The 18,324-nt window shown below is 25.4% G+C and overlaps 1 protein-coding gene across 2 annotated transcripts in view; it reads left to right on the top strand.

Moving 5' to 3' along the window:
* LOC107446079 (putative sodium-dependent multivitamin transporter) overlaps positions 1-15,507 on the top strand; it is a 59,636-nt gene extending 44,129 nt beyond the window's left edge. For both annotated transcript variants that reach the window (XM_016060618.3, XM_016060617.3), the window contains exons 3-13: positions 50-115; positions 639-758; positions 1,882-2,036; positions 2,139-2,279; positions 3,692-3,830; positions 4,852-5,056; positions 6,446-6,600; positions 9,481-9,713; positions 11,070-11,167; positions 12,404-12,483; positions 13,770-15,507. In XM_016060618.3, the coding sequence (XP_015916104.1) occupies positions 50-115; positions 639-758; positions 1,882-2,036; positions 2,139-2,279; positions 3,692-3,830; positions 4,852-5,056; positions 6,446-6,600; positions 9,481-9,713; positions 11,070-11,167; positions 12,404-12,483; positions 13,770-13,796 (1,419 nt within the window). In that variant the 3' untranslated portion in view covers positions 13,797-15,507. The remainder of the gene's footprint in view (positions 1-49; positions 116-638; positions 759-1,881; positions 2,037-2,138; positions 2,280-3,691; positions 3,831-4,851; positions 5,057-6,445; positions 6,601-9,480; positions 9,714-11,069; positions 11,168-12,403; positions 12,484-13,769) is intronic.
* The last annotated feature ends 2,817 nt before the right edge of the window (positions 15,508-18,324 follow it).

Here is an 18,324-nt window from a genome sequence, read left to right as displayed (position 1 = left end):
TAATATGAATTATATTATTTATTAATAGCTATTTTTTTTCTCTTTGTAGTATTTGGAGAGACGTTTTAGTAAAGAAACTCGATTGTTGGCCAGTTCCATTTTTATTCTTCAGATGGTAATATTTAAATTTTCATTTCAAAATTAAACTGCTATTTATGAACAATAAGTAAATATGTCCATACATAATTTTATGTTGATTTATATGATTCTTATCCTGAATTTATATATAATAGACTAAAGCAAAATACAATGTGAATAAAGTACAAATGAAAGTACTTTATTCAAGTTGTTTTTTGCTTTTGCATAGCACGAAGTATACCCTATCCTTTGTTGAATAGACTATATGTTAATAAAAGTGCATTTTTGTTTAGTATATATAGAGTACTTGCCAAGTATATTCAGAGTATCTGCTGTAAAGCACTATTCAATATTTATTTAATGCAAAACTCTAATGATTAATACTACTAATTATTTATGAACTTTGAGTTTATTTTGAAGTTGAGACAATCCTTTACTTATTTGCTATAGATATGTTTTTTTTGTTTATCACCAAATGACTTTTTGTTAATGCAATTATATTTCTTCAAAACTATTTATACTTGTTTTGATTTTTTATAATTCTATTTTTTTAACAATAGGTTTTGTACATGTCAATTGTTCTCTATGCCCCAGCTCTTACTTTAAGTGCAGTCACAGGCCTTTCAACATGGACGTCAGTATTATCTATTGGCACCGTATGCACATTTTATTCCACTATTGTAAGCTGAATTTTGATTAATTTTTTTTTATAGAAATTTTAAGTAAATTCGTATAATAGTATAAGTACTTTGAATTTTATACTCTATTAAAAGTTAATAATGTAGTATTAAATTCATAGATGTATATGAGGTATAGATGTGGAAGGAAATATATATATTTTTTACATCTTTATTAAAAAAGAACTTACCAAACAATATGCAAGCTATTTTGTTTTGAATAATTTTCTATAGTTTTATGAAAGATAAATATTTACAGCATGTAATATAATTTCTGCTGTCACTACATCCCTGTGGCAAAATCCTAGCAGCACAGCGACATTGTCGCTGAACACTACCGAGTTCATGCGAAAGATTTTTCTTTTGGGAAGTAAAAAGTTTTTCTTTTCTGCAGAAATTTTCGAAAGATTTTATCTTTTCTTCAGAATTCTTTTCTGCAGAAATTTTTGTTCTAATACATTTACTATTGATTTCCACATAGTTTTAAAATCCGATATTTTTAATATTATATTATTTTATTATCTCGAAATAAAAACGCACATTTAATAAAACTTTTTTGAAGAGTCCCATTTACGAGATTTCGTCGTCGATCTTTTTTTTTCTGTAGTTACTGCTACGGATTTCACGATTTTTTAATTATCTTTTTTAATGAGGTGATTTACAAAATGCGAAAAAGGAAATAATTAGTGTGTTTTCCCCCTACAAAATGCGAGAATATAGCCTATAATATTAGAATTAAAATAATATATTAAATATTTAACTAAAAAAATATTTCATTTGATTCGAAATGTTTATTTTTTTTCTTTTCTTTTGAAATTGATGCTTTTGTTACTTTAATTTAGTAACATGTATATTTGTTATTTTTAAAAGAATCTTGCAAAAAGATATTAGAGAGGTATGTCGCAGAAAGCCCGAAAATATTCTGCCACAAGGCACTACATTTTCAGATTTTCTATCTGTTATAGTAATCAGAATTGAATTTTTATTTCTTAGTTTTTCATTTTTGTGATTGTAATTTTTTTATGAAACTAACTTATCTATACATTTCAATTCTTATAATACCATAATTTTATGTATTAAAAGGAAATAGAATATTTTCTATTTAATATTACAATTGTTTATTTAGGGTGGTATGAAGGCTGTATTATGGACTGATTTATTCCAATCTGTTTTGATGTTTTTGGCTGTATTTGCTGTAATTGCTAAAGGAACAATAGATGTTGGAGGATTTTCGCAAGTCTTTGATATTGCTAGTAAAGGAGAAAGAATTCAATTTTTTAAGTATGCTTTTTAAAATTTACAATTCAAGAAAAATCTGAATAATGCTAAATTAAGTTTCATTTATTCATCTATGCTATATAAATAAGTTTTCATTTATTTTAGTTTTGATCCTGATCCCACTGTTAGACACACTGTTTGGAGCTTAGCAATAGGAGGAATATTCACATATACATCTATATATGCTGTTAATCAAGCTCAAATTCAGCGTCTTCTGACTGTAAAGAGTTTGAAGAAGTCTCAAATGTTAGTGAGTATTACTTTTGAAGCTTAATTTAATTTATTTTAAATCAAAGCATAAAAGGTGAGTAAATTAGTAAAATAAGGCTTCACAATTTTGAGATCAAAAGCCTGATTGTGATAATGTGGTCAGCATTACACACAGACCACCTTTTTTTCCCTATACAAGCTGGTACCCATCTATCTGACGCTTTTCTAGCTTCAAGCCACAACTGAGGATCGAACCCCTGTCCTTAAGTAACTTAGTAGTTAATAGATATATTTTTACTTCCGCTATGCCCATTGTGTGCCCGGGGGGAAGGTCACATAATTTTGCCACCAACAGTGGGATAGTCACAAGCAACTTTTACTTTCTAGACAAATTGGAATCCATCCATCTGCAGTCGGGCGAACTTCAAGCTGCTACTAAAGGTTGAAACTCAGTCTTTCACAATGACAGTTATGAAGCATGAGTTATGAAGCATTGTGAGAGAAAGATTTATTAAATGATTATGGGTCCTTCTCTTAGATTTAAGATTTTTAAAACTAATTTGTTCATGTTTGAATTAAAATTTTCATTAGTCAAGTAAAACTTATGTGTAGGGATTGAATTGTAGTAGTTCAAATCTGCAAACAGAGTTAAAGGTATTTATGAATTTTTTTCTCCTTAAAACATTAGATCAAATCGTAAAGAAGCTTTCTTCCCAAGTTTAGTTGAGATTTTAAAAATATTAGAATTCGCAATGAGCTTAAGTATAAGATAATAATATCAAGTAAAACTTATGTAATGTTTTATGTTATTAAAATAAAATTTATAAATCCTTAATTACCAAAACTGCACACATGTTCCTAGAGATAGATCCCTATGTCTACAGAAATGTTTTTTTAATAATTTTATGATCAGTTTCATAAATTTTTACCTGGAAATACTTTTTGTAAATTAATATTACATAATGCTTTAATCAGTGCTAATAAGATTCCTACTTTATTGGCTCAATAAATGGTAATGATTAGGTGAGCTTGAAACAGTCTTTTCTTTAAAAAAAACTATGATGGCCCATTATTTTTTCATGTAAGGTTAATGTTTATACATTTTAATGTGTAGTATGATTGTACTACTTGTAGTATATTATATTTCCACCATTACCCATTTTCATTTCCCCCCTTTTTTTATATTTTCTTATAATGACTTCATGAAATTTACATATTTATAGAAGAGTAAAGCATATATTCTAAATTTTTGAAACATATTTAATTAAAATTAATTTTATTAGTTATGTAGCTATAATTTTATTATTCTAAAAAAAAGAAGAGTTACACACATAATATAAGTTAATATAGTGCAACAACATTGACTTATGTCAGCAAAGGAGTTGTGTTAAATTGTGGTAATCATACTTTTATATATATTTTTAAATATTTGTTTACATATTTTTCAGAGCACTATTTATTAACTGGCCAATTACAAGTCTTCTTAGTGTTACCACTAGCCTAGCTGGAATTGTTGTTTATGCTAATTTATGGAAATGTGATCCCCTGTTGAGATCAGAAGAAACTCATGTTACTCGATCTGATCAAGTAAGATTTTCATAAATTATTAAATAATAATTTTTAAGCTTCCTTAAAACTATTAATGACAAATAATTTATTTAAAAAGATAAGATTCCCTCAGGAATTTATCTGCTTTATAAGATCAATATGAGTTTCATCTTCGCAAGGTGACCTTTTTTTGTCCATTCTTTTATATTTTTTGTGTCATAGTTTTTTTCTAGTACACTTTGTCATCTTGAGTACATATATTATTGTAAGTTACTTACCATGGTGTATCATAAGCAAATGATCACTCAAATTAATTTCAATCGGAACTAAGTTAAATAATATCTATACAGTTTTATTTGAAAGGAGACATTAGATATTTTGTATAGATCTATCAAATTATGCTTAAAACTGGCCAGGGAGTTGCTTGGGAGTGAACTATCGCCAGAAGACTGGTCAAGTGCTTTTAGTTGTTTATCAGTTGATGCTTATGACTTTTAAATACTTTTTGTGTTATATGACTGATTGCAACAAATAATGTGTGTAAGAAAACTAATTATAAATGACATTTTAATGATTGGATAGATTAGCTTGATTGGATTGAAATTTACTGTTATAGTTCAATGCTATTCAAACTTGACTTTGAGTAATTGTGATGGGGAGTTTAAGTGCATCTTTTATCTTCGATTCCTGGTATAATTATTTTGAAATGCTTTTAGTACTTTGGGATAGTCCTAGTAATCGCTTTTGTTGTTTCATAGGAGGGAATTTAACCTGATCAAAAGTTTTATTTTTGTTTTTATAATAGTTAATTAAAAGCAAAAAATGAAAGTGTATAATAGTGCAAAATTGTGATGCTGTGCCTAATTTATTTCTAAATTACCGCAAACACTTGATAATATCAGCTGTATATTGAAACTGCTACTTCCTTAAAATTTACTTTTGAAGAACGTCTTATGCTACTAAATTAGCCCATATTATGTTTAGATACTGTTTTAGCTGACAGCGTTTTTATACTAATTTATTTGACATACAATAAGTTTGTTGCCTCAATTCTTTATAGATTCTGCCTTATTATGTCATGGCATCTCTCAGTGTATTTCCTGGGCTTCCTGGTTTGTTTGTATCTGGAGTGTTTAGTGCAGCTTTAAGTACTGTTTCATCTGCAATAAATTCCTTAGCTGCTGTAACTGTTGAAGATTATCTGCGGCCTCTTTGTTTTAGGAACACAAGTGAAAGTAGGATAGCCAATTTTACAAAACTAACAGGTGCAAAATTTTTTTTGGTTTCTTGTAAATATTTTTAAATTTCTTAATTATATTTCATTATATTTAGTTAGTCTTGATTTTATTTGGACTTTTGTAAAATTTCAATAATTTTTCCTTTTTTAAAATTGTAAAAATGTTTATTTACTTATTTTTGTGAAATAAACTGTATTCTATATTTTATGCCAGTGATTTTCAAAACATGTGTCACAGCAGCTTGATCTACAGTTTTTTTTTTACTAGGAAACCACAAATAATTTTAAATAAAATTTTTAATGCGAAGTACTTCTTACTTGCACGTTATTATGAAAAATGAGTATAGTAACTGGGGAGAGAGAAGGTTAGGAAAGTGTGCAGTTAATGAAAAAGTTTTGAAATCGTTAAAGGGGGAGCAAAAACAATAATAAAATGATTCATTGTATTTTTTTTCCAGGAGCTCTGGACTATGTCCTAAATAAAGCATCCGAAACATTTACGTAAAAATTTCAATCAATAGTTAAGATTACACCTGTTTTTTCATAAGCCTAAATAGCTTAAATTTTGTTTGTTGTTGAATATTAATCTTGACTTTTTTACATTAATTTAAAAAATAAAAAAAAAAAAGGAAAAAAAATCAATCATATTACAATGAAATGGGTAGTTATAAAAAAATATATATATTTAACAATTGTTAAAGAATATTATTTTTTTTTAATCGCCAAATTAATTATGTTAGATTGAAGTTTGCAATTTTGACAATAATTTATTTAGTTTTCCGATTTTTTTTTAAAATGTAAGGGTCCTCTGAATATTAAGAGGCTGTAGATAATAGAGCTCTATTGCTTTTCATTACATTGCATTTTCTCTTTCAAGTTAGGTAATTTTTTTTAATGTTAGTTCTATAGTTTAATAAGCTAGCTCTGATACTCTAAAAAGACATTGTCATAAAAAAGTAAAGAAGAGAAAATAACTAATATATTTTGACTAAACAATATTATATTTTGAAAATCATTTTCTGTTTGAATAGTAAATTTCAAATAAGGAAGATTTTTGCGGGAAATTTATTGTTTTAGGGTTATTTTCAAATCTCAAGCATTTTTAAAACTGAAATGGTTTAAAAAGTCAAATTAAAATTGATCATTTTTGTGATTAACATATATTTCTGTATGTCTTATATACATGTTTTAATAGTCAGTATCAAGATTGAATTGAAATTAAGATTTAGGGATCCTGTAAGTCATCATGAAATAAAAAATAGTTTTTTGTTGAATATGAAAAATGCCTCAAAAAGTTCAAAGTTCATTAACAAGTTTCAGTGAATGATTGTTATAAACTTTTCATTGTAATATATATTAAAATTAGTGAGAATTGTTTTTAAATGCTACAATGCTACATAATCATTATTTTTTACAGCATTTATTTATGGATTACTTTGCATCCTTCTAACATTTGTTGTGGAAAAACTTGGTGGTGTTTTAGAAGCTTCCTTGACAATTTTTAATGTGATTGGAGGACCAATGTTAGGATTATATTCTCTAGGAATGTTGTGTAGAAGAGCTAATGCCAAAGTAAAAAAAGACTTTTATAACTTGTTTATGAAATTGTTCCTTACATTTTATGTATTATGTACCCAGATCTTATTTTTTTTTTTCAATTTTAGTTTAAATTTGACATACTTTTACTATAAAAAAATTGAAATAGTTTGAACAAAACTATTTTTTGCAATGTCTAATATATAAATGCTCTTGGGTTTAAATTTTTATTTGAAAACTTTATTTTATGACTCTTTGGATCAGTTTAAAAATTAAGTTTATATACTTCCTTTCAGACAGGAAAGGGATTTCACTTCCTCCATCTCAGGAAATATATGAATGCAATTTCTCTATTTAATAAATATCTAATTAATATTTTTGAATAATTTTACTTCATTTTAATCATTGAACTATGCTCTATTGAACTTAGTAAATTTTAAGGTTGTAAGGGATTTTAAAGCTTTCCAGTGTTTTTATAATAGTTTTAAAATTGTTTTTATCTAGGTTTCTTAACTAGGTTCAATAGAACACATTTCAAAGAATAAAATGAAACAAATATTATTAATAAATGTTAATTAGTTATTTAATATACAAGGATATTTATAAATTCTCTGTAGGTTAACTTTACATGGAGGTAGCAGAATCTTTTTCTTATCTGAAGAGGACCTTAAATACATATTTTTTTTTTAGTTATTACTTTCATATTGATCATCATTAATATAAGATTTAAAACTAAAACGTGTGTCACGTTACATTACCCTAGCATGATTTCTTTAAATCAAGTATTCATAGCATTATACAGTGTCAAAAATAAATTACTGGATAAAATTTATTAGGGTTTATATAATTTTAGAACAAAACTGACTACATACTTTTGTGTATATAAAAAATGAGTGTCTCAGTGATTTATTTTTAAGTGACCTTTGTCCCCATGCTTTAAATCATTCACAATGACTGATAACAGTTGAGAGATTAATGTGAGTGATGTACGCTAAAGAAGTCTTTATCTTTGATGGGTAATTTGGCTACTTTTTATTTCCAAGGCAGCTTTTAATGTATGGGCACTATAATATTCCCTTTCAACTTGATATTTTGTAACTTTTTTGGACATAAATTATGATTATTCACTTGATGCTAAATTTAAGTTTCTATGTAAACATAAGCAATGTGAATTTAAATCTTTTTTTCCATAAAATGATTAATTAGTAACTAAAATTGGATAATTTAGTCCCACAAAGTGATTAGATAAGTTCAACAAATGATATTGCCTAGATATTGATTTGAATAAAATAGAACATGTATTTTGACTTAATATTCTTTAAAAGAATTTACTTTATTTCATCACATTATGTCCAGCAAATTATGCTCATAGCCTCTAAGTATGAAGTGTATATATATATATATATATATATACATAAATAAATNATGTCTTTCGATACAGGTTTTGGCTCGGTTGTGGAATCCATATTTGGTAACAGAAAAGATGACTACATCTTCATAAGAGGAATTGCAGATTATAAAGATGGGACAAAAAAGAAAGAGTGGCAGCCATACGCTGCTTTGGCTGCAGCTGCTGTGATGAAATCTATTCTTAGTAATCTAGATTGCGATTGAGAGGCTTTTTTGTTCATTTTGAGAACTTCTTATTATGAGTTGATGTATGTAAAATGCCATGCAAAGAAAGGTGTCTCATTAAGATAAGTTCAAAGAACAAAACTTTTTGTGTAAGGAAAACATTTTTAAAAGGGTTTTTCTGTGCTATTTCATTTCCACGGGCTGTGAAAAGACTATTATTGATGTTTAATTAACTGGTATTGCAGTGGTGGATGCATACTGTGGTGATAGGTTTTTTCGGCCCCCGGGAATGAAGTATCACTGTTTTTTTATATTGTTTTTATATTAAATTTGTATGTTAGCTATTTTTAATTTTCTCAAATGAATTTAGGCTTCTTATGCTATCACATATGTCATTTTTTTGATAGAATACTTGTCATGCATTTTACAACTTTGTTTACATTTTCAGTTGTATGCCTCTTTGTATGTGTAAAAGTTAGTTCTACTTATATATATATATATGAAGAGAGAGAGAGAGAGGGGGGGTAATATAATATTAATTAAAGAAGAGAGAAATTATTAAAATGAAATATTTAAAAATAAAAAGATGTAATCTTGTCATCAGCTCGAACGATTATATCTGTAAAAAAATATATTTTTAAAATATGAAATTTGTATAAATTGTTGCCTACAGTGATTGTTAAAATTAAGAATACAAATTTTTGTAGGATGATAAAGTATAATTTTACATTATTATTTATATATATATATTAAGATTTTTATTTTTCAATGTTGCTAAGGAAAAAAAGAAAAGAAAATTAGTAGAAAATTTTCGGATTTTGTATGAAATTGTTGATCCTAAAGTGTATTTTGTTATTACTGCATATTTTTTTTCAATTTGATAATGGATAATTCTACTATTTAGAAAAGTTGTTTTTAAAAGATGGTTTTAAAAAGTATAACATAGCTAAACAAATTTAAGCAGCTCTAATTATTTCTGCGAAAATGCATCCTTAGTATCATTAAACTTCACTCCAATTTTTAGAAACTTTTAGAAAATTAAAATTTTTTCACAAATTGAAACAATCTGTTACGAACATAACATATTGAGTTTTCATACGTAGCACATAGCAATTTTTCTAAACCAATGTGAGTTACGAAAAGTTGGAGTAAGGGGAAATTAACTAGACTTATTTTAACAAAAATTATTAGAGTTACATGATTTCTTACTGAATTATATGCTTTTGAATTCTGCAAATAGGACATTCCTAAATGGCTGAATTGCTCTAATAGTACATAATTTTATTTATTTAGAGCATTAGTTATTGAATTTCTTATTCTGGAATATTTTTGTTTATTCAGGGATCAGTGGTTGGATTTATTTCTAGCATAATCCTTTGTATGTATGTTGGACTTGGTAGCATGTTAACAAGAAACAAAACTGTTCCAGTTTTGCATCGATCTCTTGATGACTGTCCATTAAACAAAACATTTATAGTTGATAGTTATGCGGGAAACTTTTTCAATGTAACGACTGAGTCAAATGAAGTTCTAATAGCAGATCAGAATCACACATCACTGGAAGTGGAAGATAAGTATGTAAACACAATTAATATTGAACAGTGAATTATGTAATAACAAAAGAATTAAAATGTTGCATTAGTTTTTGCTTTATATAGAAGTAATATATAATTTTTATTGATAAAAATTATTTTAATCACAAATACAATGATTTCAAACAAAAATAAATTCTGAAATCATTATTTATTTTGAAAGAACAACGCAAAAGAACCTTGTTCACATTAGTATAATTGATAAATCATGATTTATAAAATTATACTAAACTATGCTGGCGTACTCTTTTGGATACCAGTCAACTCTTACCTTTTTGCAGGCTTTTTTTCATCAATCTTTAATTCTATTTTTATGAAGCTCAGAAATCTATAGTTTGAAATTTGATTCATTTGAATATTTCAACTATATCTGAATATCAATATTAGTATTTATCAAAACTTTTAAATGCCAAAATATTTCCTTTTAGCAGCCAGTAAGTCCCATTTTGGAAACATACACTTAAACTTAAGATATCTGTTTAATTATTTGTGGCTTTCTAGGAATTTCTAAGTATTTTTGTTATTTTGATTTATATCAAGAAATTTTCCTTAATTAAAAAAATCATTACAAAATTAATTCTGCTGTACAATTTTTGATCAGCCACGGAACTACCTGAAAAAAAATCTAGAATAAAACTTTATTAAAATTTTAGGAAGAATCTGAATGACTTTGTAAAAGAAACAAATATTTCAAAGTTAAATTTGAACCACCAGAAACTAAATAGTTAAAGGGATTCTATATTTTGCATATTTAATTTAGATACTTGATTAGTTTGTGAAGAAGTACAAAAATTTTATTTTAAATGCAAATTTTGAATCTAATTTTTGTGAAAAGAAACAATTTATATGATACATTATCATGATTTTGTCAATTTTGCTTTAAATGTAAAGTAAGATTTGGCATTAACCATGCAATAAAAATTGTTATTTAGTCCTTACCCCCCATCAATCAAAATTAAACTTCCAGCTATTATTCAAAATTTTAGAAAAATAGAAGAATTTTTTATGAAGCAATTAATGAAAAGAAAAAAAAAGATATGTAGCAGTATAAGAACTACCAATGGTCGGTTCTAGCAAAATTGATTGAGGCATTGTCAAATTTTTAGAGCAGGCATAGTTAGCTTAATCAGCTCTAACTTTTTCACTTTTAAAACTGCTGGGCATATATGTATTAAGTGTTTAGTATTAGAAATTTGCATTTAGGTTGAATTGCAAATTTTTAAAATTCTTGTTAGCTCTTTTATTGAGGAAAGAAAAACCTTTCTTCAATTAAAACTTTTGTATGATGGTTATCTATTTGTATCACAAATTTATTTTTTAATGTGTTGACATTTCTAGATACATTTTTCCATTATTGAGATTATCCTATATGTGGTATGCAGCTTTAGGATGGTTTACATGTATGATAGTTGGGCTAAGTGCAAGCTTTATATTTGGTATGATGGTTTTCTTACTTATTCTTGATTTCAATTTTTAACTCTTTGAAATACAGGAAGTTTTTTTAAAAAAATAAAACCAGAATTATCAAAATTAGTTCAGTATGGTTCTAGTGGAACAATTTATTTAAATGAACTTTTACACTATTTTGTTTACTTTGTGTTTAGCTGAAAACCACAGCCCTTCAAATAGTTAATAGATTTTGTTGAATAGTAAATTAATGCTCATATAAAAATTATATGGTTATTTTAGTATTATTTTTGCTGAAACTGAAATTTAGAAAAAGTAACTTTAAATAGCTACATTAACATGGTTTTAGTGAGAAAATGTGTTTTTTTTTCTCCATTTGAATTTTTTCTTCTTTATAGATGGTAAGGTGTTTTTACTTTGAGTTAATCCTCATATTAACACTTTTTAAGATGCACATCTCAGTTAAGTATATTTAAAAAAAGTTACTCAGTTTTGTAGTATTTTTTCCGCGTTTAGCTATTTTTCGTACTAGTAAAAATAAAAAAATCATTTAAGCATTAATAAGAAAAATAAATAAATAAATAAAATAAACAAGCCTCCCCTTAGAAAGCATTGTGAAAGAAAATGATGTTTTTCTTTTATTGTATTTCCCATGCCTAAAGAAGGAGGCTAGTTTGTTTTCTTAATGACATAGCTGTATTTTTCTGTAGTTTTTTAAGACGTTTTCATAAATGTTCTATGTTTTAACACTATTTTTATTTCTTTAGTATCCTTAATCATTTTCTAAATCTTTGCTATATTTTTAATATGCTATAATTTCTCTTATTTGCCAAAAAAAAGTAACATTTATATTAGCATCATGCACATTGTTTGCTTTGGAGAACATTTATTACATACGTCAAGTAACTTTTAAAATCACACGTCAAATAACGAAAATTGTTTATGCGTTAAATTTGTTTTTGTGACATAAAAAATTCTTTGCTCTGTTTGAAGATTTAGAATTTCTTTAAATTCATTTAAAAATTTAGATCTTGTTTTTATTTGGTTAGAAACGTAAATACGAATGTACATACATATATATATGCATATGTATGTATACACACATATATGCATATGTATGTACACAATATAAATATTTAAATATTAAAATTTAAATATTTAAATAAAAACTTTTTATTTAAATATTTGAATGAAGGTTTTTTTTTTGACTTTAACTTCTATATCAATAGCTATCATTATTTACCCATTTTCTTTTTAATTTTCAGGAAAAGAAAAGGCTGTAGATCCTGTGTTATTAAGTCCTGTTGTATCATCTTGGTCATCAAAGAAAAGCCATGAAGCTGAAGTAAGTAGTATATTGTATTAAGCAATAAAGTTGTATCCATTTATAACTTAAAAGCCTGCAAATTATATTACATTTTAAGTTCTAAATATTTTAGTTATGTTTTGATTAAGCATTGCTTGTTTCTAACAAGTTAAACAAAAGTGCTTACATTTTATTATTTGTTTACACCTATAATACTTTATTTTTTTAGTAATAGTGAATTGCATTAGTTTAAACATTGTAAATATGACTAAATAGTTTTAAACATCTATGTTTGAATTTTATATAATTTGCATTATTGAATTCTTTTAATCGTATTACATGGGCTTATTCAGTGGAGTCTGATTTTCTTGTAATTAGTGAAAAGAATTGGAGATCAAAGATAAATCGGAAGTTGTCAGGGAGAAATCTTCAGAGGAAGGTATTGGCTCACATTGGGGTGTCTGGCCAACTATAATGATGATGATGAATTCTTTTAATCTTTATTTGTAGACAAAGAATATTTTTATGGGTAAATAGGGGACAAATAACCAATTTTTTTATTTGTTATTTAACTACACATTGCTGTTAAAAGATAAAACTGTTATAGTTATTAGCTTTAGTAGTTATTTTTCATTGTGAATTAGTGTATTTGTTGTTCAATTGGATAAATGTTTTTACAAGTATCAAAATTTCATTAGCTTAAACATGTTTAATTTTTTGATAACAGAATATGACCCATTCGAAATTATTAAAAATTTTAACAAATTTGAATAGGCATTTGAAGAATATGTAAAAATGTTTTTTTTTGCATAGTTAAATATCTCAGCAAATCCACTCTGGTTAAAGTTTTGGCATTCATGTTTTGGAAAAAAAATCATTTACGTTCCTTTGCAGGAATAGATTGTTTTACTTTAAAACCTTATATTGATATTTTTCAAATAAATAATAATGAATAGAAAAGAAACGATTAATTGATAAAAATTAGTTCAAAAATGTAAATTTAACCTTTATAAACCATTAGCATAACTGCTGAATCATATTTCTTTCTTTTTTTTTATTTTAAAAAAGCGATTGCCTTTACACATTAACTTTAAATAATTTATGGCTATAGCTCTAAGTCAATGACTCTATCTGATTCTCTTTACTTGCAACAAATTTCCATTTTTGTACCAAAATTCAGTCTATTCAGGGATTGTAACTTGCAGAGGAGTATGTTTTCATAAATTACAGTTGAAATAAAGTATTATTACGATTAAATTATACTCACTCTACAATTTTATTTAAATTTAGAGTTTTACTAATATCTGATTGTTCCTTTTTTGTAGGAATTTGATTTGACAGAATGTACTTGAGCTGCTTTGAAAAAAAGTGTAGAACCCATATTTTGTGTTCGTTAGATATTTTTCCAAATGTTTAATATTATATATTTTTGTATGTAAAAAAAAATTCTGATTATACATCAAAATAATGTCTTCCATTTTGGGTCTAGTTTGTAGGAGACCAGTGATATGATACATTATTGAAAATTTGATTCCAAGCTGTATCAATTTGTTTTAACTATGGAAGATTGATTTTAATAGAAGTATTTAAATAATAAAATGCCTTAAATGAATTTGAACTCATATGTATGCTAAAGACTATATTAGATTTTAAATTTGTTCAACCCTTTGCTGTTGTATTTTGTTAATACTCAATAGGTATTTTTAACTGAGAGCTTTTTTTTACGACTGTAAAGGGTTTAAAATGGCTGTAAAGTATTAAAATCATTAGGGCCTATTTATTAGTATTCGATAAATACATATCCGGATATGAGCAGGAAAACATTCAATTAGGTTATCATTGTTCTTAATTTGCTACCATGTAATCTGTGCTTAGCTTCAAAAAGATATTGAAAATTATTGTTTTTATTTTATAATAACAATAATTAAGTACTTAATTTAAGTACTTAAAAATGATATAGTGATATTTTGTCATAGATATCACCCAAAGTCTTACTGTGATTGATGCAACATGTGTATAAAAGCTTTTCTTACTTTATTTTTAATTCAGTATTTAAGTAGTAAAATTAGTTTAAGATTTGTTATTCTCAGAATCAATTTCTAAATTATGCGATTGAGACGCATAATTAATTTGTAAAATAATTGGTTGTATGAAATAAAGTTTCTCTATTATTTATTAAGAATGTAAGAATTTAGGACTATTTAGTTGACTTCATAAAAAAGTTTTAAGTATGATTTATTTGTCACAGATGTTTTTATGTTTTAAAATAAGTGTACAACTCTTGTCAATTGACCATAAATGACATGAATATTTATCGTATTTTTATCTTTTTATGTTTAAAATATTTTTCTCAGAAAATTATTTTTTACCCCATTAAGTGTCAAATGTATTTTCATTAATTTAGTACAAATTGTTTATCTTAGTTATTATTAGAATATTTTTGTGCTTCATGACTTAAAATAGATATTTTTACATTGTCATATAAACAAATTTAAAACACTTTTTTTTGTGAAAATAACTATAAAGTTATATTGTTGTGAAGAAAATTGTTTTCATCCATACTGTTTATGTTTCTTGGTATTTTAAAATATTTTAAGGGTTTTTAATTTAGTATTGTGCACAAATAATTTTTGCTTTAATGGAAATAAACATATATCAATTTTATTTGTTAAATTAAATTTTGAAATACTTGTTTGAATTTTGAAATATCAGTGCTTTCACAAAAGCATAATTTTTCCCCCTCAGAAAAATGTTTTTTTTTTTTAGTTGATTCAAAATCGTTGAGTATATGAAGGCAGAATTTTTTTTTGTAATTTGCTGCAGTTAATTCACCTGAGTTAGAGATAATATTTTTGTTATAAATTTTTGTAGTTTCAATTTGATAGTTTATTTTTGAAGTTTCAGGTTTCTACCATATTTCTTCAATTAATTGCTCTAATCAATAAATTAGGAAAACCTGTACACTTTAATATTTATTTATCCAAAGTTCATGAAAATATAAGTCACTTTTTTTCATTGTACTTAATAGCTTGAATAATATTTGGATGATTTATAATTTGGTAACACTCAAGTCTAAATTTATATAAAAAGGTTTGTTTGTTTCTGCTTTTTCAATGCATACAAAGTATTTTATAAAGGAATTATATCCATAATAACTATAATTAACTTATAGTTACTATGGATACTTATAGTTACCATTTCTATTTCAAATTTTTCTTTTATACCAAAATTACTTATTTGTATTCAATATGAAGAGATATAAACTTTTTTAAATATGACTTGATGAAATTTCCTGGAAAGGAAACTTTAAATATTTGTACAAAAGATGTTTAATCTCTTTTTTTATTGCAAATTTTTGTCATAGAATGAAACAGTGTATGTATTTAAGAAATTTAGAATTTTTGATGTGATCAAAGTATTAGAGTTTATATAGTGTTAAGTTTGAATAGATATGGCCATAGCTGCCAACTCTACTGTATTTCACCACTTTCTGCTGGTTTATTCAAATTTCTCCTGGTTTTTGTACATTAGAGAGCATGTTAGAGAATTCTCTAAAATTAAGTTTCCTAAAAAATCCCTATTGAAATAGAATTTAACAAAAAAAAAAGAAAAAAGAAAAGCTTTTCAAGTTTGTTTAATGTCAATCATAACTAGTAAATATTACTTAGCATTAATAAAGTTTTTGTATTTTGAAGACAATTAAAATCCCTACAATTCCCTATATGTAAAATATTTAGTATATTATTCAACAGTTAGCGTGAAATTTATATTGTTTCATAAAATCTACTGTTTTTTTTTTGTTTTTATATCCATATTGGCAGCTATGTATGGCTTATCCTTTAGCAATGCTGCTACTATTACTTACTAATGAAAAAAAATATTTATGTTTTAGATGAAAAGAAAACTTTTGAATATAATTGTAAATTATTTTTATTTTATTTTCCTGTGAAATAAGTGTGTAGTTGAAAAACTGAATTAGTTGGTTGCAGTCAGAATTTTCGGCAACGTTAGGTAAGGTAGATGTTAGGAATTAAAGATATAGACAAGGAAGTAGGGATCGTGTTTTGTGAGAAAATGTTAAATAATTTTTATATTTTATATTTATGTTTGTTGATCTGTTGTTTTTTGTGATATTTCTCATTGTATAATGTTTCCAAATTTATATTGTTATGTTAAATTGTTGTTTTATTTATTGTTTTATTATTAAGACTCTCACTAACTATGTGATAGGAATTTTGTTATTTCTTTCTGTTTTTCACTAAACATTAGATGAAGATAAATTATGAAAAAATAGATGTTAAAATTTGTAAATTGATCATTTTTTTTTACACTTCTATTTCCTCAGGTTCATGTTTTGTTTTTATTTCATATATTAACCACTGATTCGATTGTATTCATCTATTCTTTTTATTGAAGTATAAATTATTCTTACCTTTTAATTAAGTTCTGTAAGTAACCGTACAAAAACCGATAAATTTTTATTGTAAAACTATTCTGAATTCTAATTTTGAATGCATGTGAACTTTAGAGGTGAAAAGTGATAAGCCACATTTTTGTTGTTTAGATATTAACATATTTTTTTTTGTCACTGGTACTTAAAAGATGTGTGCTTCTTGTGAAAGAGTAATGTGTTGCCATCTCATGGTAGAGATCCGTTCAACCTTAACGGAATGTGTGATAGAGCTCTTGTGAGACAGTTATAAGTATTCATTGTGGGGAAGTGAGATTTCTATAAAATGGGGATTAGCACTTTGTAATCCTGAATTCATGCCTTTGCTTCATGAAAATTTAAAAATTTTCCATTTTATAACTAAATACATTTTACATCATACTTTGTATTTATAATCATGTATAATATGGCATCTTTTTTTATAGTTTAAGTTTCTTTACTTAAACGTAGTTTTAATGATCCCAAAGCATTCTAGTGATTTTTCTGGTTTTTTTTTCCTGTCAGATTTAGTTTATAGCACCATTTGATTTCTTAAAACATAACGTCCTTTAAATATGCTTTTTTTCTGTTTGTCTTCTTTCATTGAACCCTAAATTCAATTTCTATTACTAATATGTAAAGTCTATTTCTTTGTCACTAATGGAAGGTTATTGTAAAAGGATATATAGCCTTTAATAATAACCTTTAATAATATAGATACAAAGTAACCTTTAATAATATAGATATGTTCATGTAAAATATTTTTTTTGAATATAGTTATAGCTTTTATAAAGAAATTTATTTTCTTTGTGAACTCAAAATAAATTTAATTTGAAATCCTTTTATCTTTGAAACTTAATGACTTAAAATGGTAATTTTTATGTGTTAGGTATTATTTTATGTCTTTATTATACTTATCATTATACAAGTTATTTTATTATTGATAATAAATCAAATATTATTTTGTGTAGAAAAAGCATTTTAATTTAATTTTTTAAAATTTCTGGAATGGAGTAAGTATTAGAGTTGTAAATAAATTTCTTTTACATAAATGTATTATTCCTTTTTTAATTTAAAATATTTATTTGTATAAAGTATATTTTAAGCTGAAAAACTGTTTTTATTTTTAAATTCAGTAATTCATTTTTATTTTTTAAGATTTTTAATAATTATGATTATAAAAAAGTTTTCACAACAAAAACACTGCACTGGGTTCAGTAATTTCAACTTATTTGTTATAAAATGAAGAAAATGTTTAATAATCTTCATAATTAAAATTAATAATGTTTTCTGATGTTATTCTAATTTCTAATTAAATTATGATCTATAATATAAATCTAGTTCGAAGTGTTTTTTTTTTAGATGAACTAGTAAAACATGTGTCAAAGGGTACTGTAATATTTGAATTAAATTTATTTACGTAAATTAAAAATATGTATGTAAAAATCTTA

This window comes from Parasteatoda tepidariorum, chromosome 1 (assembly GCF_043381705.1).
Source record: "Parasteatoda tepidariorum isolate YZ-2023 chromosome 1, CAS_Ptep_4.0, whole genome shotgun sequence".
Classification (NCBI taxonomy): Eukaryota; Metazoa; Arthropoda; class Arachnida; order Araneae; family Theridiidae; genus Parasteatoda; species Parasteatoda tepidariorum.
This window is presented reverse-complemented; position numbering and strand designations above follow the sequence as displayed.